At 42.7% G+C, this 22,075-nt stretch overlaps 1 protein-coding gene across 1 annotated transcript in view; it reads left to right on the top strand.

Moving 5' to 3' along the window:
• Nucleotides 1-22,075, top strand: part of DSCAM (DS cell adhesion molecule) — a 607,252-nt gene that overhangs the window by 452,150 nt on the left and 133,027 nt on the right. The window contains exons 12-13 of the mRNA XM_074969783.1: nucleotides 15,936-16,132; nucleotides 20,501-20,597. Of these exons, the coding sequence (XP_074825884.1) occupies nucleotides 15,936-16,132; nucleotides 20,501-20,597 (294 nt within the window). The remainder of the gene's footprint in view (nucleotides 1-15,935; nucleotides 16,133-20,500; nucleotides 20,598-22,075) is intronic.

Raw genomic sequence — 22,075 nt, forward strand, 5'->3', positions numbered from 1 at the left:
TGCCTCTCTGGAGTATAAACCCAAAATTATACTGTCTTGCGCTGCACAGGGAACTGCAGCGTCAGTTCATAAAATTCGCTCCCTCCCTCAATGTGGAGAGGAATATGCAACAGCCTTCTGCCCCTGAGTTATGATTCCCACACATTAGTTTAGATAAAGCAAAAACAAGTTGATTAACTACAAAAGATAGATTTTAAATGATTATAAGTGATAGCAAACAGATCAAAGCAGATTACCTAGCAAATAAATAAAAAATGCAAACTAAACTTAATATACTAAATAGATTTGATATGAATAGCAGATTCTTACCCTAAGAGATGATACAAGGAGGCTGCAGATTCTTAAGGGGCATATTATTTAGGGGCTTTACAGCTTGGAATCTCCAGATGTTTCATTCACATGCTAAAAATCCCTTCCCCCAGTTCAGCCTTTTTTCCTGATGTGTTTCCAGGAGTCTTCTTGGGCGCGGAGTGAAAAACCCCAGACGACGTCACTCCCTGCCTTATATAGCTTTAACATAAAGCAGGAACACTTTGTTTCAAAGTTTGGTTCCCAGACCGGTCTGTGGAAAAACAGTGACATCCCAAGATGGAGTCTGGAGACATCTGGGATCATCACATGTCCATGTAGAGTCATAGCAGCCATTACTCACAGGCTGTTTGCACAGGAAGGCTCACCATGTGGTTTCTCCTAAGGCCTATTGTTTTTTCCTATTGGCCCATTGCCCCGAATAGGCCCTTCCCCTGCCGCCCCCTAGCCCCTCCTACTATCTAGACTGAAAACATCTTGTCTAGTGTAGTGCTTCTTAAACTATCTGATGTGGCGGACCAGCAAATTTTTTTTCCACTGTGCCAGGGACCGGTACCACATTTTCCAGGGACCAGTACCATATTTGCCAGGGACCGGTACCATATTTGTGCCATATTATTGTCGTATTCGGATAGGCACGTAGCACATCAGATCAGAAAAACTAATATTCTTCACTGTATTAATTGGAATGGGAGTGTGGTGTACTCATGGAGATGTTCCCATTTAAATACATTGAAGACTGACTGAAAGGCTGTGCGTCTGTATGGATAATATAAAATGACTATTATTCGTTTACGATCCAAGAAAATATTATTTGAACATTCGTAGTAATATTAATTTATATCGGAAACAATATAATGAATATAATAAAAGTTGGCAGACATTTTTTAGGGGACTTATCTGCTCCCACCCGATAACCTGCTGCAGTGTACTTTTCCTCCACCAGCTCCGCTGATCAGTGCAGATGCTGTCAAATTTCACGTAGCAACAACACCAACAATAATAATTAATCCTTCTCTCCCCAAACCTGCGCTAAACTGTCTTCCAGCATCAAGGGGCTACTTTTTTTTTTTGGAGTGGGTTGGAGGGGTGAGGAAAGGAGAGGGGGTGGCAGCCAAGCCCAAGACATTGCCAGAGATTAATGAGTCTTCTCCTTATTAGTGTGTCCATGGGCTTTGTCTGCTCGGGGCTGGGTGGGGGGCAGCATGAATGGATGGCACAACTTGCAGGAAACACACACATACATAACGCACGCTGCAGCTCAGGCAATGCCTCTCCCTCTCCACCGCATAAGGGTGAGAGGAGGGGGGGCGACCTTGCCAATGGCAGCAGCTGCGGCAGAGTCGCTGGCAGCTGCTGCTGCGGTGCCCAGGGTCGAGCCAGCATGAGGCGGGGCAGCGCGTGGGGAGCAGAGCGGAGCTGGCGTAAGCAGAACGCACTGCCTTGGGTCCCAGGTGCCGCTGACCGTCAGCCGATGGCACCAGTCCGTAGACCAGCACTTTGAGTAGCACTGGTCTAGTGGACATTACCCAGGTATAACTACATTTGAAATACCATACCATGCCATCCTTACTTCTGCGCTACTGCTGGCGGAGGGTCTGCCTTTAGAGATGGGCTCCCATCCAGCAGCTGCCACTCTCCAGCTCCCCATCTCTGAAGACAGCACTGCTGCCAGCAGCAGTGCAGAAGTCAGTAGCAGAACCTCAACCCATGTGTCATAAATATAAAGGGAAGGAAAAAGAAAAGGAGTACTAGTGGCACCTTAGAGACTAACTAATTTATTTGAGCATAAGCTTTCGTGAGCTACAGCTCACTTCATCGGATGCTCCAATGAAGTGAGCTGTAGCTCACGAAAGCTTATGCTCAAATAAATTGGTTAGTCTCTAAGGTGCCACAAGTACTCCTTTTCTTTTTGCAAATGCAGACTAACATGACTGCTACTCTGAAACCTGTCATAAAGGGAAGGGTAACCACCTTTCTGTATACAAAACTATAAAATCCCTCCTGGCCAGAGGCAAAACCCTTTCACCTGTAAAGGGTTAAGAAGCTAGGATAACCTCACTGGCACCTGACCAAAATGATCAATGAGGAGACAAGGGAAAAAAGGGTCTGTCTGTCTGTGTGATGCTTTTGCCGGGAACGGGTCAGGAATGCTCTTCAGAAGTTCTGTTAAGTTAGTAAGTAATCTGGCCAGAAATGCATTAGATTTCCTTTAGTTAAATGGCTGGTAAAATAGGTTGTGCTGAATGGAATGTATATTCCTGATTTTGTGTCTTAAGATTTTGCCTGCGTAGTTGGGTTCTTTTTATTTACCTCTTACCTTTAAGGCTTTCGGGTTCACACAGTGAAGAGTGACACACACACCCCTAACAGCCCCCCACACATGGGGAGGGGTGACACACACACTCTCCTGTATACCTCTCTCACACGGGGGGGGTGTGTGACCGACCGACGCGACCCTCCCTGCCCAGCACTCTCCATGCCTGGCTGGGCTCCTGGGTGGACCCGCCTCTCCTGGTACCTGGCACTGCATCTTCCTAAGGCAACACATTGGGGGGGGGGCATGCAGGGTTACATCCCCCCCTCCCCAGATTTCTGCCAGGGTTCACACCAGAATGTGGCCAGCAGCAGCCTTTCGGCACTGTGCGAGAGGGAAGGGACAGGAGCTGCTTCCAGATGCAGGGGAGAGGGAAGGGATGACCTGGCCTATGTCTTTGTAGAGCTCATCTCTTCCTTCTCCCCCTCCCCCTCACCGCTCCCATGTAGCTGGAAGCACCTTGTTCCTTCCTGCCTGCACAGTGTTGAAAGGCAGCTAACACCTCCAGGCTGCTGCTGGCCACCAACAACAGCACGGGCAGGAAGGGGTTAAGCCCTCAGGATGCATTGTGCACCAGGGCCCAGGGAACCTGACTGCAGGGGCTTCAGTGAACCCAGCCAGAGAGGAAGCTCAGCAGAGGAGGGTGCCTAGGGGACAGAGCAGCCCCTTGCTCCCTGGGGGCAGGACCCAGGGCGGGGTGGGTGGGTGCAGAGGGTGCTAAGTCCCTGCTTGGGGCACTGCTGTGGAGCTTCCAGGGTCAGGGCATGAACAGGCTGGAAATCACTTCCCTCCACCACTCCAGAGCTTAGCTAAGGGACAGAGAGATTTCCCCGTGCCAGCACTGTGGGGATTTGGCACATGCAGAGCTTAGTTCCTCCTCGCCAGCACCCTAGGCCAGAGGGTCTTGGGCTTTCCTGGGGTGCCATCCCAGCCAAAGGCAGTGGGGGAAGGAAGGAGCCTGCTGGCCAGGCTGTCGGTGAGCTGAGCATGCTGACCAGGGGCTGGTTCTCTGCACAGTGCTGGGAATGGGGTGCGCTCCACTGGCGGGGGGGGATATGGAGGAGCCACAGGGCTGGGGAGGTGAAGGGGCAAAGCAGGGAGAGGACAGCGAGAGGGGAAGCACATAAGTAGCCAATGGGTGGGCAGCAGAGGTGACACATAGCCAACCACTGCCTGGCGCCTGCCCGCACTCATCAACCACTGCAGATTGCAGCAGGCACCCAGTGCCAGCCAGAAACAGGACAAGGGGCAGGGCCCTGCTGGCCAAGAGCCAGCACGCAGCGGGGGCTGCACTGACGGACCAGCAGGGGGAGTGGCCAGCCCTACATGCTGCATCTTCGCCCCGCCACCAGCCTTGCACACTCACCCCCATCATCGGCTACTGGACCCCTCATTGGGTGGCTGGCAAGCAGGGATCCAGCCAGCAGCAGGACCCACCAGTACTGATGTAGGGGAGACAGAAAATATGGGACAATTTGCCTGTTTTAAAGAAAAAGTCAGACACCTGCAGGAGGGCTTAAATATGGGACTGTCCCTTTAAAAATGGGACATCTGGTCACCCTAGTTTTAAAGGTGGTTTAGAATTGGGCAAACAACATTTGCTCCTCCATCGTACTATAGAGAGCCTGCAAGTGCTATCATCCCATCAACAGTTCTTTCTTCAGCTTCTAGGAGTCCTGAGGAATATAGCACCTATTTGCTGCTTGGAGGCTCACTATGGTGGTAATTATTCATTATACATGCAGAGAGCAGGTATTTTTAGAATTTTTCTTCCTTGGTGGATGTATTTAACTACCTGGTTGAACTCAGCTAAACACAGAAAAAATGAAAAAACTCACAACGTTGCAAATTTCTTATAAAGAGATTTTCAGTGGAATTCACGCCAGGTTCACTTCAGTTTACTAATGCCTTGTGTTGGGTGACTCTAAAAAGATTGAGAAGTTTGGCTCAGATGGTTATCTCAAGCTTATCCTAACTTATTAAAGCCTCCTTGGTGTGGAATAAGAATAGCTTTTCTAAAGGTAAATCAATACGTCCATTTTCAGTTCCTGATGAAATAATAAGTACAGTGGTGGACAAACATTAGAGAGAGGAAATAAAGGCAAGTTAACAAACTTTACTGAAACTCAGTAAAGATCCAGGTTCAGTATAGTTTGAGATTTAGGTGTAAGATGTTTGCGTAAGTTCTTATTTTATCTGAATCAATTCAACAGTTTTTAATAGTAATCTCTTCTACTGAATTCTGCACCTTGATTTTGGATGGGGAAGTTAACAATCTCTACCAGGGAAGTTGTTTCCTACAATATCCACTTAAGGAAGGAGAAGATAAGTGGTTGACATAAAAAATTAAACCATCATCCTTCCAGGCAGAAGACCAGCTTTAAACACAGAACCCTCACTACATATATACCAGCAGATCTGGGCTCATACGGCAAAATTCAGATCTTGAAGATATGAATTATCATACTGGCTCAGACCTATGGTCTATATTGTCCACAATCCTAGGTTCAACAGGGGTCAGCACAGCAACAGATACTATGCAAAGAACCCCCCAGTAGGCAGAAGTGGGGTAATCTGGCCCCCAGGGAAGCCTTCTCCTAAATCCTAATAACTGGAGCTGGTTAAGCCCTGAATCATGAAGCTTTATATCCCTTCCAAAACACTTTAAAAGTAAGTATTTACTATGACTTCTTGTTATTCATATAAATTTTCTTGTTTGAATCTTACTACATTTTGACCTTGATGACATGCTGTGGGAGTTTGTTCCACAGTCTGTTTATCTCAGTCTGAATGTTCCTAATGTCATTCAGTTGTTTGGCTTCGGGTTTTGGTTTCAGCACATTTCTTATGCCAATAAAGCCAACAGGGTGAAGTAAATTCTACTGAGAAATATATTTTATTGATTTTATTAAATAGATTGTTCAAGATGGTTTGTCAATAAAGAACCAAGATATTGAATTAAGCTACTTACACCACTTAACAATAGTAGGTTAAAGATAGAAGGAAAGAGAAACATGCAGTCTTAGGAATGTGGCTTTGATACCAGAGATCTTCTTTTGACATGGAGGGAGAATAAGAGGAGAGTCTTGGAGAGTTTATGGGCTAGGATCATTGCAAACAGATTGTGGAGAGTAAGAAATCAGCTCTGGAGGGAAAGGAAATATGTAGCTATACGAATCCTTGCTATGGCAATGAAGAGTCAGTGCTGACGACTGTGTTAGAGGAAATGGAGGCTAAGGAAGGATATAGTTGTCAGTAAAGAATAAAATGATTTCTTCCTATATATTTTTTCTAGTGTCCTTTCTAAGAAAGTTTGCTTGAATATTTTGTCTCTTATGATCTATTTACTTGTGTCACACAGACAGCCCTGGTAACACTCCCTCTGCTGGACACTCACAGACTGCTGTGTCTGGGTCCCACATCCACATGTCCTTAAGCTTCCCCTGCTCTGAGTAGACTGTCACGCTGTCTCTTTCCTTGGCCTCTCTGGCACATTTCCTGGACACAGGCTCTGTGTCTGTTACTGCTTAACAAAACAGGACCAGATGGCCCAGTTGCCCCAGGACCGGCATGCTTACCCCCCAAGTAGCTTCACCAAACCCTCTCCCACAGCTGTATCCTTGTGTGCACTGTGGTTTTACCATTCATTTTTTTCAGGGACACATGATAGGTGTAGCACATAACATACACAGGCTTTGCAAAGATTTCTAAACACAATTACTATTTACATTAGTGAGCACAAAAGATATACAGATCCAGAAAAAATAAAAGATACACAGATCCTATAAACATTTCCCTGCCTCGGTTCCCTCACCATCCTGGAACATTCCTTGGACTTGGGTCAGAGTCTTCTGCAGTGTTGCTGACTGCTGTCCTGCAGTTCATGGTTTCTCCTCTGAATCATAGAGTGTCTCTCTCTGATCCTTCCAGTCAGTATCCCTTCACACATACTCTTCCCCCACACCATCCCATATTCAATGAGAGGCTCTCTCTTTTAGAACCTCCAATCCCTTTTGGCAGCCTCATCAGGTGATCAAAGTCAGGTGATTCGTTGCTTAGTTACCTCACCCCTGAAGTTCAGACTTGACAAACTGGTGTTCACTGGGGGCAGCCATCTCTTTGTCCAAGGGTATTCCATTTGAATGTTCAATCATCAAAGGTTAATGACCATCTATTGTTAGCCATGTGCCAGGTGCAAGAATTTGTCCTGTTATCTCCTGTGAGTTTCAATATGGAGGCAAAAGACAACAGAAAACAATCTTTGCATTCAAAATAGAGTTTGCAGTCTGACACAGATACACAGAAGGTCCCCAATATCAACCAGAATTCATAAGCTGCATATAGATAGACTCCCCCAAATCATCGCAATTTTTTTTATAAAGGAAAAAGGATAGGAATGGAGTTTGGTTTGGCATTGAAATATCAGTTAGTTAGCTGTTTGCTGGCACAGTTAAAACTAGAGAAAAGAAAAACCCAAAACCCCAAAAACAAATTTCCCTGAAGCTCAGGGAATTCAAATTCAAAGCCAAACTTCACACTTTTTGCAGCTATACGGTGCTAAATTCTGCCTTTGCCACTAGCTCAATGTATGGGGCAATGTATAGTTGCCATGAAAGCAGATTGTGACTCAGACATGCAAATTGGTAGACGTGCTACCACCCAATGTATTTTTAAGATTCTTATGTATACCTCTGATGTAAAAGATCAGTTTTGGACTTTAAGTACTCATAGAAATATTAGTATTATAAAACGCTCTACTCAAATTCTGAAAATATCAAAAGCTTTTTTTATTAAGCTGACCCTTTTGAGTTAAGCATTTAAAATACCCCCCTTTCATTTTGTAGGCCATATGAGATTTAATGTTTGAGTAATTAAATTCATGCAGCAAGTATTTAAATTATTCTCAGACTTGTGTCCAGGACATTCTTGAACTACAAGTCTGGAGTAGAGGGAGAGATACTTGTTATCAGTTTTATGCTACTAGAGAAAATATTAATGAATTCAGATTAAATCTGGTGAATAGTTTTAGTTGAAAAAAATTGATTTTTTTTCAAACAAGTCAAAATGGTTCATTTAGACCATTTTGAAATTAAATGTTTTGAGTTTTCATTTTGAAACTTTTCATTTTGAAATTTAGCTTTGTTTATTACAAAAAAAGAGTTTAAAAAAGCAGAAACAAAACAAAATGAAAAACAGTTTTTTTTTTCTTGGTTTCAAATAAAAAACACCCTAAAACAACAAAGCAAAATGAAAAACGGAAGGGGGAAAAAAAAAGGTTTTATGGTTTCGTTTCATGTTGGGTGTTTTTCAATCTGAAACAAACTTTTGTTTTTTGTTTTCATTCTGGTGAGAAAATAGAACAAATTAAGTTTAGAAACACTGGGAGTTTTTTCAAATTTCTGGAAGACACCTCAAGAGGTGCCGAGACAAGGCCAAATTAACCTAGACCATCCCTGACAGGTGTTTGCCTAACCTATTCTTAAAAACCACCAGTGATAAGAATTCCACAAACCCCCTTGAAAGCCTGTTCCAGAGTTTTTAACTATCCTTATAGTTAGAAAGTTTTTCTTAATATCTCACCTAAATCTCCCTTGTTGCAGATTAAGTTGATTACTTCATTTTCTACTTTCAGTGGACATGGAGAATAATTGATCACTGTCATCTTTATAAGAACCTTTTAACTTATTCAAAGACTGTTTTCAGCCCTCCGTCCCCCTCTCCCCGGTGTCCCCACCCCTCCTTCTTCATTTCTTAAAAGACTAAACATGTCCAGTTTTTTAACCTTTCCTCATAGGTCAGGTTTTCTAAAACATTTATTATTTTTGTTGCTCTCCTCTAGACTCTGACCAATTTGTTCACATCTTTCCTAAAGTGTGGCACCCAAAACTGGGCACAGTACTCCAGCTGAGGCCTCACCAGTGCCAAGTAGAGTGTGACAATTACCTTTCATGTCTTACATAAGACACGCCTGTTAATACACCTCAGAATGGTTTTAGCCTTTTTTGCAACTGTATCACATTGTTGGCTCATATTCAGTTGTGATCCACTATAACCCCTGTCATAAATATAAAGGGAAGGGTAAACCCCTTTAAAATCCCTCCTGGCCAGAGGAAATCTCCTCTCACCTGTAAAGGGTTAAGAAGCTAAAGGTAACCTCGCTGGCACCTGACCAAAATGACCAATGAGGAGACAAGATACTTTCAAAAGCTGGGAGGAGGGAGAGAAACGAAGGGTCAGTGGGTCTGTCTATATTCTGTCTTTGCCGGGGATAGACCAGGAATGGAGTCTTAGAACTTTTAGTAAGTAATCTAGCTAGGTACGTGTTAGATTATGATTTCTTTAAATGGCTGAGAAAAGAATTGTGCTGAATAGAATAACTATTTCTGTCTGTGTATCTTTTTTGTAACTTAAGGTTTTGCCTAGAGTGGTTCTCTATGTTTTGAATCTAATTACCCTGTAAGGTATCTACCATCCTGATTTTACAGGGGGGATTTCTTATTTCTAATTACTTCTATTTTTATTAAAAGTCTTCTTGTAAGAAAACTGAATGCTTTTTCATTGTTCTCAGATCCAAGGGTTTGGGTCTGTGGTCACCTATGCAAATTGGTGAGGCTTTTTATCCAACATTTCCCAGGAAAGGGGGGTGCAAGTGTTGGGAGGATTGTTCATTGTTCTTAGGATCCAAGGGTCTGGGTCTGTAGTCACCTAGACAAATTGGTGAGGCTTTTTACCAAACCTTGTCCAGAAAGTGGGGTGCAAGGTTTTGGGAAGTATTTTGGGGGGAAAGACGTGTCCAAACAGCTCTTCCCCAGTAACCAGTATTGGTTTGGTGGTGGTAGCGACCAATCCAAGGACAAAGGGTGGAATATTTTGTACCTTGGGGACGTTTTGACCTAAGCTGGTAAAGATAAGCTTAGGAGGTTTTTCATGCAGGTCCCCACATCTGTACCCTAGAGTTCAGAGTGGGGGAGGAACCTTGACAACCCCAGATCCTTTTCAGCAGTACTACCACCTACCCCGTTATTCTCCTTTTTGCATTTGTGCATATGATTTTTCCTTCTAAGTGGTAATACTTTGTACCAGGCGCAGAGGTAGCTGCCTGATTCAATGGATGCACTATACTGTAGTCAAGGGGGTCACTGACCACCCACGGAAGTTCCCTCTGCCCCAGCACCACGACCCTAACCCTGTCTCGGTATGGAGGGGAAGTCCAGAGGGAGGGGAAGCTGGACAGTGACCTCATCCTGCAGTGGTGGCTCCTGTCCCACAGGACTGGGCTGGGCTCCCCACTGCAGTCATTGTGACCTGGCACACAGATTCACAGTGCCACTCAGGTTTGGCCTGCTTGGTTTCATGGTGGGTGCAATTGAATCCATGCTACAACCGCTCCTGCTTTGCACTTTTCTTTATTGAATTTCATCATGTTGATTTCAGACCAATTCTCTAATTTGTCAACATCATTTTGAATTCTAATTCTGTCCTCCAAAATGCTTGCAATCCCTCCCATCTTGGTGTCACTTCCAAATTTTATAAGCATAATCTCCACTCCATTATCCAAGTCATTAATGAAAATACATAATAGTACTGGACCCAGGACAGACCATTGTAGGACTTCACTGGATATATCCTTCCAATCTGACAGCATACAATTGATAACTACTCTTTGAGTATGGTTTTTCAACCAGTTATGTGCCCACTTTAAAGTAATTTCAGCTTAATCACATTTCCCTAATTTTCTTATGAGAATATTTTGTGGGATTGTGTCAAAAGCCCTACTAAACCTAAGCTATATCACATCTACTGCATCCCTTCCTATCCAGTAGGCCAGCAACCCTGTCGAAGAAGGAAATTAGGATGGCTTGGCATGATTTTTCTTGACAGATCCATGCTAGCTATTACTTATCACCATATTATTCCCTAGTAGCTTACAAACTGGTTTTTAATAAATTGTTCCCGTATTCAGGTATCAACTTTAGGCTGACTGGTCTGTAATTCCCCAGGTCCTCTTTGTTCCCCTTTTTACTAAGCTCTACATCATGCTATAACCTCTATTTGGGGACTATCCCATACTGATAGGGGAATCAATCAACTAGATAATTTAATAGGTTTTTTTCCATTGCTAGCTTCCATGATTAACCAAATTTGTGAATATTGAATTCATACACTACTGTAGAAATACTGTCTGAGCATAGTTTACAACAAACAGAAAATGCCTGTGAACTTCTAAGCCCCATGCCCGCTCTGACTAAATTCAAAGGTGCAAGCTCAGACACTTGGTGCTAGAACTTGTAAGCCACATTTTCAAAGGGCCTCCTTTTCATTTCCTACAACATGTAGAGCATAGGTGCAGCTGTCTGTCCAAAGTTTCAGGACCAGGGCCAAAATGTGCCAGTGCCCCCAGGTACACATATAAAACCTACCTTTGTGTCCATAAATTGGATAACTGTATATGCCTAATTTAGTGATTTGTAAGTTTAGATGCAAATGGGTGCATGCTCCAAAAGCTGACCCTCTGACTATATGGCCTTGTTGATAGTTGGAAAGTCATACTTTCGTGAAATAAATCAGCTGAGCAATACAGTATTATATTTCGTGAGACTCCTGGAGAAATGGGGACCACCACTTCTTTTTATGAAAGCAGGAATTCCTCTCAACTCAGTTTCCTCTTCCAAGTAATCTTTCATGTGGAACACTTCTCTGTAAGAAAGTTTATCAGGATTTAATATACAAACAGTTTTACAAGACATAGGTAATCAGACTGCATAATGATGCTGGTAAATGTATCATATCTCAGAGAAAACCTTTCTAAGAATCCCATCTGTAATTAGATCCATTTTTTAATTCTAACCAACAGCTCCACAACCATTTTAATTATCAGATTGGTTTGTTATGGTTCAGAAACCCTTCTAACGGAAAGGGCTGCATCCTGACATATTGTCATATCCAAGCATCAATAGCTCTGACATGTGAAAAGGTCATGCCACCAAACATTAGCATTTCAAAACAGCAATTATAGTAATTCATTTAAAAAAGGTTTCTTCTTCTGTCCACTAGCAATGGCTTAGTCTGGAAGAAAAGACTGGAAAGGCCCTGAACCAAGTTGAGTGGCACTATTTTCTTTCTGAAATTGAGACCCACAAAAATTTAAATGAAACAAATTGACTGTTTGCCTGACAGAAAGAGGCCGGCTCACCAGGCATAGAAGTGGAGAGAACAGTACTGTGGAAGTAGCTCTGGATGTGAGAGGTTGGCAAAGAGTGTCCTCCCTCTATTCCCGCCCCCAGGCACCTCCAAGTAAAGGGCCTGATTCAATTCAGAGGAAGGTGCTTCCATTCAGCACACAGAGCTTTCAAACTTTTTCAGCATGGGCTAGATCTTAACTGAGTGACGGACATCATTCCTATTCGCAATTGCCCAGGCCCCCTTTCCTCCCATTCATGAATACATAACAACCCTACAGTAAGGGTTGACTCGGAAAAGTACTAGTTGTGTTTTTAACTGCCTGAATGGCTGATAGTGGAGACCTGAAATCATGTCTTTAACATTTTATTTCTGTCATACGCTTTCTTTATGTTCATCATATGAACATATTATCACAATAATTTACTGTGTTTCTCCTGTGCTCCCTCTCACCCCCCTGCATGGAAGGTATTTATTTTTTCATTACTTTCCAAGGCTTGGAGAGGACCGAGGCAGTGAAACAACATTTCTAGTCTCAGTCCAGAGCATCTGAAAGGGTTAATCCTTCATCGCCTCTTATCACCGAGACTCCTCATATCTTCCTGTCCTTATCCATTGACACTCATGTCCGCATACTTTTATCCACTGTTATTCCAAACACTGGATAGTAGGGTGTGATGTTAGTGACATAAATTGTGACCGTATAGATCATTGATGCAACCACTGTTATATATTTGCAGCAAATATTGTACAAAAGTTGTCATGTGAGGTGTCTACGAAAAGGTTATAATTTGCCGGTTACGATTATGCTATCTGTATGTGTGTATCATTTTGTACTTAAAGTTATGAATATTGGCTATGTGCTTGTATCTCACTGTGTTTGATTTTAAGTAGCATTAGTGAAGAATTTGGTCAGCTTCTTGAGAAAGGAATTTGCAGATTAAGAGCCCAAACAAGAAACATTTAACTGACAATGGATTTTGGGAGACACCAATCCACATCTGAGCTTTCCTGGGAATGTTCAAACTAACATGTAAACAATGGCATCGGCCTGTAAAGAACTGGGTCATGCATGGACGTGTGACTTACCCATGTGACTCCAAACTCCATCTTGCTGCTGTAATTTTCCACAGTAAGAACAAAGGGGTGTCCTTCCACATGGCAGAGAATATAAAAGGCAGCTGCATCATCTCCATTTTGTCTTCGATCCTGCTTCTTACTTCTGGAGTAACTTTGCTACAAACTGAAGCTCTGAACAAAGGACCGAATGACCCATCCAAGCTGTGGAAACTTGATTTGAGCCTTCCATTTATTCCATCACTGCTACAAGCCTGAACCAAGAACTTTGTCGTTACTGTATGTAATTGATTCCATTTAACCAATTCTAACTCTCATCTATATTTCTTTCTTTTTATGAATAAACCTTTAGATTTTAGATTCTAAAGGATTGGCAACAGCGTGATTTGGGGGTAAGATCTGACATATATTGGCCTGGGTCTGGGGCTTGGTCCTTTGGGATCTGGAGAACATTTTTTCTTTTACTGGGGTATTGGTTTTCATAACCATTCATCCCCATAATGAGTGGCACTGGTGGTGATACTGGGAAACTGGAGTGTCTAAGGGAATTGCTTGTATGACTTATGGTTAACCAGTGGGGTGAGACCGAAGTCCTCTCTGTTTGGCTGGCTTGGTGTGCCTTAATAATAAAGGAAACCCAGGTTTGGGCTGTAAGTGCCCTGCTCTAAGCAATTTGTCCTGAACTGATGCTCTCAGTTGTGTCCCACCAGAGGCAGCATCGTTACAGTGGTGACACTCCTCATATCTGCCTGTCCTTATCCATTGACACTCATGTCCGCACGCTTTTATCCACTGTTATTCCAAACACTGGATAGCAGGGTGAGGCACAACATGGCACCATTTTTTATACCTTGTGCCTGTGGTAGCCTACCCAAGGTCAGAGGACACACCTTCAAGATCGTACCCACAATCTAATCTGTGGGCAAACCTACTTCCTGTCAGTGTAAAGTGAGCAGACTTACTTCAGTCCATTTCCTCGGATGGGGACTGTTTTCTCACTCTGCTCAGACAACAGCTTAATGATGGTAGCACCCAGAAGAAGGGAACACTTAGCTTGCCTGTCTCCAAGATGAAGAAAAGGAAGCAGGCTTTGCTCCTTTCCTGGAAAGAAGCAGGAGGCTTGTGGCTGGCTTATCGGACAGACAGAGAGAAGGACCTCAGAAGGTCTCATTCTGATGCTGCAGCAGCAGTGCAGGTCAGGCTGGGTTCTAATCACTGAATGGTTCTTTCTTCTCTCCTGCCATGATCTCCACATAAGCGGGGAGCCAGATGTGTGAGTGAATAAAGCACTTCTCCTTCACTCCCTCAGGTGGCAACTCAGGGAGCAGAGTCTAGGTGTATGTCTACACACCATTTTGGAGATAGCCTCCCAGCCAAAGTCAACCAATTTGGATTAGAGGGGCTTTTGCTGGCACTCTAAAAATATCTGTGTAGAGAGCACGCTAAAGTTGCAGCTCAGGCTGGAGCTGGGCTCTGAAGCTCACACCCCTCCTTGACTCCAGAGCCTGAGGTCCAGCCTGAGCTGTAACTTAAAGTATTGTCTGTACAGGTATTTTTAGAGCTCTAGCACAAGCCCTGCGAGCCCAGGGCTGTTGACACAGGCTGGGTGGCTTGCTCCAAAATGCTGTGTAGAAAAGCCATAGGTGGCCAAGAGCGAGTGTAGTGTGATATTCAGCAGCAGATCACAGCATTTGTGGCAGTGCTCAGTTTTTGGCCAATGTGTGCGGTGGGAACAGGCAGTGGCCCTGAGTTCATTCCAGATTCCACTCCACGGGCTACATGTCTGATTGCTCCACGGCCCATCCTGGCCTGCTTTAGAGCATGTTGTTCAGAAACTTACATATACAATTGGACCCAAAGCTGATGCCACACTGTTCCTCTGAGTGGCTCTGCTGCTCCTTTCTTGTGATCAGGCTACTGTCAAAATTTAGGAGTCTTCTAAATGTCAGTTATCTTCTGGCTCACGAGAACAGAACAAGGAGTGCAGAGAGACAGTGCAGGGCAGCAACCACAAACTGACCGAGCCCCCCTGTGTGCTTGTTGTTGGTGAGTCACTCAGCTGTGGTTCGTTTTATTGCATCACCCAGTGTCAAAGGAAGGCAGAGATTTCAGGGTCTGATTTTCTTGAAATGATATTTTGAGAAGAGGTTCAGTTTTGGATTTGTCAGTTCTGAGCCTGTCTTTTTTAGGAACCGTGAGGGGAGGACATGCAGTAAAAGACTTCTAAGCACTACAAATAATTACATCTATGCCATAATGTAGATTTTGAAATGAAACTTGAAAATTGCATTTTCTTTATATAGATTGTGACAAAAGTAAGATTTTACAGCTTTTTTATTCTTCTTAGCCCCATAGAGCCAACACAGCAGACAATTAGCGTGAATAGACTGAAAACTGACTACTCAATATGGTAGGAGAAAATCAGGATAGATTTAGCATCAGCTTTATATCTAAACATGTGCAGTACATATGATAATTATATACTCTGCCTACATAGATCATAAGTTCCTCTGTGCAGCCATCTGTCTCTTGTGTTTTTGTACAGCTCCTAGCTTAATGGGGCCCTGATCTCCATTTAATGCTGACGATAATGCAGAATATATTTATAAATAAATAGAAATGTAAATGCATGTTCCATTGGTCATCCTCAGTCATTTCTGCTGAATCTCAACCTAGTAGCATGGCACTGAATGTAAAGTTCTTCCATCACATCTTTACAGGCCATGTCCCTGACTGCTTACGGCTCACAGTAATTTTCTGAATCGTTGCATATTTTAATTTATTAAAGATAAGGATGGACTCAAGCTTCAAATCTAGATTCCTAGCTCCCTAATGTGTAGGAAGAATTGTTTGGATCTCAGATGTTGGCTCGGGACCATCTTCAGTTAAAATATTATTTCTGATATTACATAAAAATGAAAATAAAACCATTGTCTAAGTATTTGTGCTAGCAGGTGACATATCAAGAGCATTGCTGAGCCTGAGACTCCAAGGCCAGACCTCAGTTAGAGTAGCTGTCTCACTGATGATCTGCCTTGTTTTTGATTTTTAGTTCCTGCTATGATCACTTCCTATCCAAACACCACTTTGGCAACACAGGGTCAGAAGAAGGAGATGAGCTGCACAGCACATGGAGAGAAACCCATCATAGTCCGCTGGGAGAAAGAGGATCGAATCATTAACCCTGAAATGTCCCGCTATCTTGTTTCCACCAAGGAAGTGGGTGATGAAGTCATCTCTACCCTGCAGGTACTAAAGCACAGTGACCGATGACCTGTTCATACATTCTAGAGCATTGCTTGCTTCTATTTTTTATGGCTGAGGACACCAGGCACAGCTGCCCCCCCCTTCCTGCCAATCTAAAAATAATGATGCGCTTCTTGCTTATACTGCTTTTAGTCAGGAGTAACTGAAGTCAGTGGAGCCATATTGGTACAAAACCAGTGTAAGAAGGAAGAGAATCGGGCCCTGTGTTTTTCAAGTGCCCTCTCTCCCTCTTCCCGTCTGGGCTTCTGGCTGGTACCAAGGCAGTCAGAGTAATAATCAGATAAAATGTCCATTAAAATATCCTAAACCAAGTGAGGTTAAAGGATAAAGTGCCTCAGGGACATGAGAAGGACTTGCATTGTGTCTGTTAATATTCAGCAGATACGGGATATTGTAGCAAAAATCATCCAGCCAGCTGGCAAGAAGTCATATTTCACAGCTTTGCTGTTACTTATGTGAAATACAGCTCTCTGGTGGTATCATAGCTATGAATCTTGCTTTATCTGTCAAATATAGACAGGGCTCAGTTAAGCCAGAAGAGGCTCAGTTGGAAAGGGTATGGGAAGGAGGTGTACCACCTTAATGGCATTATGGCTTTGTGAGGCATAGTGTCGCATGGGCACTAGTGGGAGAAAGAGCAGAGGTAGCCCTTGCTAAACAAGTGAAGCTATCCTAGCAGGCTGGTGCCATGAGCCTGCCCTCACTCTGCCTAGAAATGCACTCTGGGTACAGTATTGCTTCTAGTGGTGCTAGCTTGCCCCTTCTTCCATTACGGCAGCCTGCAGCAAGGGACAAAGGGCTTCTTGCACCCTCTCCCCACCACAGCATCCAGCCTGGCACAGCCACAATTTGGCCTGGAGTCTGTATTACCCGTACGTATATAACACACTATCCAAGTCGCTGAGACCAGGTGATGAATCCTAACGTGGTTTTGTAATACGGCCCTTCTTAGTGTTGAAATTGACATCAGGACTAAGGACATCAGCACAGGCTACATCTGATGCTGCTGCACTTTTTGGTCCAAATACCCTGTATTTAAAGATTTAGGTGGATGTCATGCCTAATGTAGCAATTGGGGCACCTTTCTTTGATCTTCTTTTGCTTTTAAGTATTGTTTCCAGTGCAATTTGTCACCAGGAATCCCTCCAGGCTCTAGAGCCCTGGAAGCACCGGTGTCTCCCCTTGTCCCCCACCTCTACTTGGGGAAGGTCACCAACAAGGCTGTTGCCCCCTCACTTCTCTCTGGGCAGCAGGGCTAAGCAACACTTCACTTTTCTGCAGCTCATCTGTTGAGCCGCTACCGTCTTCTGTCTTGGGATGGATGGAAAGATGTAGTGGAGGAGGGACTGACAACATCTGCAAAGGGAGGGATAAAAGGAAGTGGAAGGTCTTTGGGAAGAAAATTATTTGGAACAGCAGATGGGAAGGATTAAGAAAAGACAAGGTCAGGTGAATTAAACAGTGAGTTTTATTTAAAACTCATCAATAAACATAAGTTACTAACCCGCCCATCTATGTTTTTGCATGTATATTTAGTAATATACTAAAAAAAAAAACCCCACAGATTTTTCAAAAAACCTTCCAAAGAATACAATGCAAAACATTCTGCATAATTTGGCAAAATTCTTGTTGATTTCCAGTACTGCTTTTCAGTTACACTATAAAAAAAACAATAAGAGATGTTTTATATCAAACTCAAGGAAATAACTCTAGCTCTGTGATGATGCTAAGCTATACTCGCACAGTAAAATATAGCTCTTTCTTCACTAGCTGGAAGATGTTTTGAAGAATATCCAGTAAAGCTCCTGTTCTACTTTTGTTGAAGTCAATGTGAGTTTTGTCATTGACTTCAGCGAGAGAGGATAAGGTCCTAAGTGGGTGTGTGCATGTACGTATGCAATGAATAATATTTATTACATACAAATAAATCTATTGTGCAAATAGATACATTAGCATGGGTCCTTGCGCCCACAACCATCTTGCTGATTTTAGTGTGATTCCATCTGGGTGCATATGATAGCACTTCTGTGTGCAAGATTGGGGCATTAATCCCTTTCTTGGTTAGCAAATTGTTCATGAAATAATATGGTAGTGATATATATAGAGAGAGAGAGAGCGAGAGAGAGCGCTATATATATAAATGCACAAAAAAAGTTACAAGAATATTATTAAGGTTGAAAAGTCAAGCTCTCAAAAGTTAAGAAATGTCAGAATTAAGGTTGCCCATGCAACCTTAATTTGTCCCCCTCATAGTCTTTAATTACATGATCACAGAATGTTTTTTCCACAGGAAACCCTATCTCATTCAGTACACCGGATGTACAGTGCTCACTTAATGAACAGCTATTGAATATATAGATATATATTTTATTTTAATTGTTCTGTGTTGGCCCCAGGCCGTATTTACTGCACACTATTCAAACCCTATTCTGACTATAAAACTATTCATTTCCTCGTAGGATTCTCTATGGCACTCCTAATTATACTGTCTGAGTGCTTCTCAAACATTAATTAATCTATCTTCACAGACAGCCTGGTGAGGTGAAGTGGAGGTATTATCCCCATTTTACAGACGGGGAACTGAGGCACAGAGAGATTATGATCAAATGTTTCCACAAATTTTGGGTGTCCATTTTAAGACTCCTACAACTTGATTTTTCAGAGTATGTAGCATTATATAGCACTTTATATGTTAAAAGCACAGCTCCCATTGATTTCAGTTGCAACTATGAGTGTTCAGTACTTCTGCAAATCAGATCCAAGGGTCTCAAATCAGGCACCCAGAAAATGAGAAAAACACAATTAGTCACCATCTGTGAAAAGTCTGGTTTAAGTGATTTGCTGAGTATCACATAAGAACTCTGGGACAGTGGCAGGGATAGAATCCAGTTCTCCAGGGCAGCATTCAGCTGCTTTAACCATGAGACCATCCTTTCGTTTCCCATAATTCCCTGCCCTCTCTATGTTAGAATCACACAGTTTCCTTCTCCACACTGCCTGGATCACCAGCAGGGGAGTTATTGAGAGCACAGGAAAGACAGGTTCCTTTCTCTCAGTTCCTTTGCTTGGCCCCACCCTGGCCTGGAGCAGCTGGGAGCAGCCATTACAGGGAAACTCCAGCTTCTACGATATAGCCCTGGGCTGGAAGGCACATGTTCAGCCACTCTGTGAGTATGGCTCATCCAGAATCTGGTCAGCTCTAGGAGAAGAGAGAGGATGCAGCATGCTCAGTAAATTTGTGTGATGGCTCATGTGCAGTCCTGTCATGTATGATTTGTGAGGGGACGATGCATGAGCAGTCTAGTCAGCACTTCGAGCTGGGAGAGGTTTGAACATGCTCAGTTAGGAGGCAGTCTGTGGAGATTTTAGCTGCTGAAGTCAGAGCTCTCTACTGTGCATTTACAAACTGGGATTTTTAAAGTCTTATAACTTGGCTACATTTGGGTGGATTTTCAAGGGCATGAAAAAAAGGCACATCCCTGATAGTCACCCCCTTGCCAAATTTCAGGTCCCTGTTCCAAAGCATGGGGTTTGACCATTGTGACCGAAATTAAAAAACCAGTAGCCTGAGGCAGATACCTGGTATAAAAAAATCTCAGCCCAAATGATTAAAGTCTGGCAAAGTTATAAGCAACAGGGTCTTATAATGGGAAATGTTAAGCAAGCTTAATAATAGCTGGCTCTACCAGCTGCACCTATAATATATGTAAGTGTGTATATATATAATGTGTAGATATCATTATTATGGTGCTTATATCCAGAGTTTCATGCAATAATTTGTGACACCATACATTAAATTGCATTTATTATGCATTCTTGACCACCTCACCCGCACTCTGCCCACAAATCCATCTCCACTAGGATTACTTCCAGATATTAAGTTGCTTCAAACATCTGCCATTTTCCTTTTAAAAAAAACAACCTGCCAAAGAAAAGTTTCTTTCATGCTTCCAAAGTAAAATATTAAAGTGATCTTAGGTGCAGAATAGGGAATATTGAGCCCTGGATCAGCAAAAAATTAAAGATCTGACCTCATGTAACCCAACAGAGCTAAAAAAGGGTTTTACTACTGGAAAGGGGAAATGCCCAGCTTTCTAGTAGATTTAGCTCTTGCTTCTAGTCTTGATAGATACCAGCTTTTTGGACCTTACACTCATGCCATTAATATTTATTCTGCATAGTTACATGTGTGTTTGTATATTCCATGTATAAACACACATACAATATCAGTGTACTACTGCAAAGAGAAAGTTTGTATCATTTCCCCACCATGTATCTGAAAGATGCTTACATTTGTTTGTTTTCTGTACATATTGTTGAATCAATTGCTTCTTTTCAATCCACCTCTAGATTTTGCCAACTGTGCGTGAAGATTCTGGCTTCTTTTCCTGCCACGCTATCAATTCTTATGGGGAGGACCGTGGAATAATTCAGCTCACTGTGCAAGGTAGGAAGAGGACAACATAAGGAAAAAAACACAACTATTGTAGTACAGTAAGTGTATGCCATGCTCAGAAATCTGTTTTGGGGGGAGGTGGTAGTCCCTAATTAAACATATTCCTAATTGTCAGAGAAATTAGAAGGTGCATCAGAATCTTAAACTCATATTTTCTAGCACCATAGAATCAATCACAATGAAGCTTAAACTCCAGAGTCTTTGTAGAAATGTACAGATGAGTAAAGGGAGTATTTCTTATATGCACTAGTTGACAATCTTGTCAGACATAAAAATCCATCTAGCACATATGCTGTAGGGGCGGTATACTTGAGGGTTGGTTTATTTATTTTTTAAATCAAGAAAATGGTTTAAACTCAGGGAAATAAAGCAAAAGCAATTTGATGTGATTTTTTTCAGGAGAAATGTTAAATCTACTATATATTTAGAAACAAAATATTTCAAGTTTAATCAGTCAAAATAAATTTTAATATATTTGTGCAACTCAGGCTCCAGTAGCCTGTATCGCCTGGGGCTGGGTTCTCCCTCCTGTGGGGAGTTCAGTCGGGTAGGTTGTGGAGTGGTTTAAGGTGATGGTATTTTAGATGCAGAGCAGAGGCAGTACTCAGCCACTGGCCGCTGCTGGTTTGCCACATGACACTAGCTCATGTGCTTTTATGCCCTGGAGCATAACATTTCTAGTACTTGCAAAAAATCTTTCTCCCAACCCTTGGTTCCCTGTGACTACAGGTTCCACAGCATGTCTGAACCAGCCCTGTCAAGAAATTCAGGAGGAAACTGGGAGCCAGGTTCTCATTTGCCTAAGGGTCCTTTATACTGCTCTGGCAATGTAAAGGGATCTTAAAGTGGGCATAAGCTATATATATATCCATATCTATATATATGCCATATAAGTGGGAATAAGATATATATAGATATATATAGATATATGCCATAAGCTATATATATATATATGCCACATTGTCTAACAGCATGAAGTGGGCTTAATGTAAATGAGAATCAGGCCCTCGGTTTTGAACCGTTCTTTTATTAATTTATATTCAAAGGGTTGGGATTCTTATTCCCCCCGACCCCTGACAGTTTAGCCCTAAAAGTACTGTCCTTATGTATATACCATCACATACATTCAAAATGTAGAAGTACCAATGCAGTGTGACAGTTATAGCCAGAACCTCCCCTGGCATGAATACTGCAAATGGGAGTGGAATTTAAGCAATACTACAAAATGTTGCATCTATGCAGGTGTACCTGCAGGTTAGTTAGTAATCCAAGACAAATTCAGTCGCTCTTATTTTGAAAAGTGACTTTTCCTTCCTCAATAGAATGTTCTTCAATAGGTGGTTAAATGGGTATAGATATTAATGAGGGAGCAGAGAAAATGGCATGAGATCATCCTGTTAACAGACCACATTAGAGCCATGCTCATTATTATAGCTTATGCTTCGTACCGGCGTTCTTTTGACTAAAGC

This window comes from Natator depressus, chromosome 1, assembly GCF_965152275.1.
Source record: "Natator depressus isolate rNatDep1 chromosome 1, rNatDep2.hap1, whole genome shotgun sequence".
Taxonomy (NCBI): Eukaryota; Metazoa; Chordata; order Testudines; family Cheloniidae; genus Natator; species Natator depressus.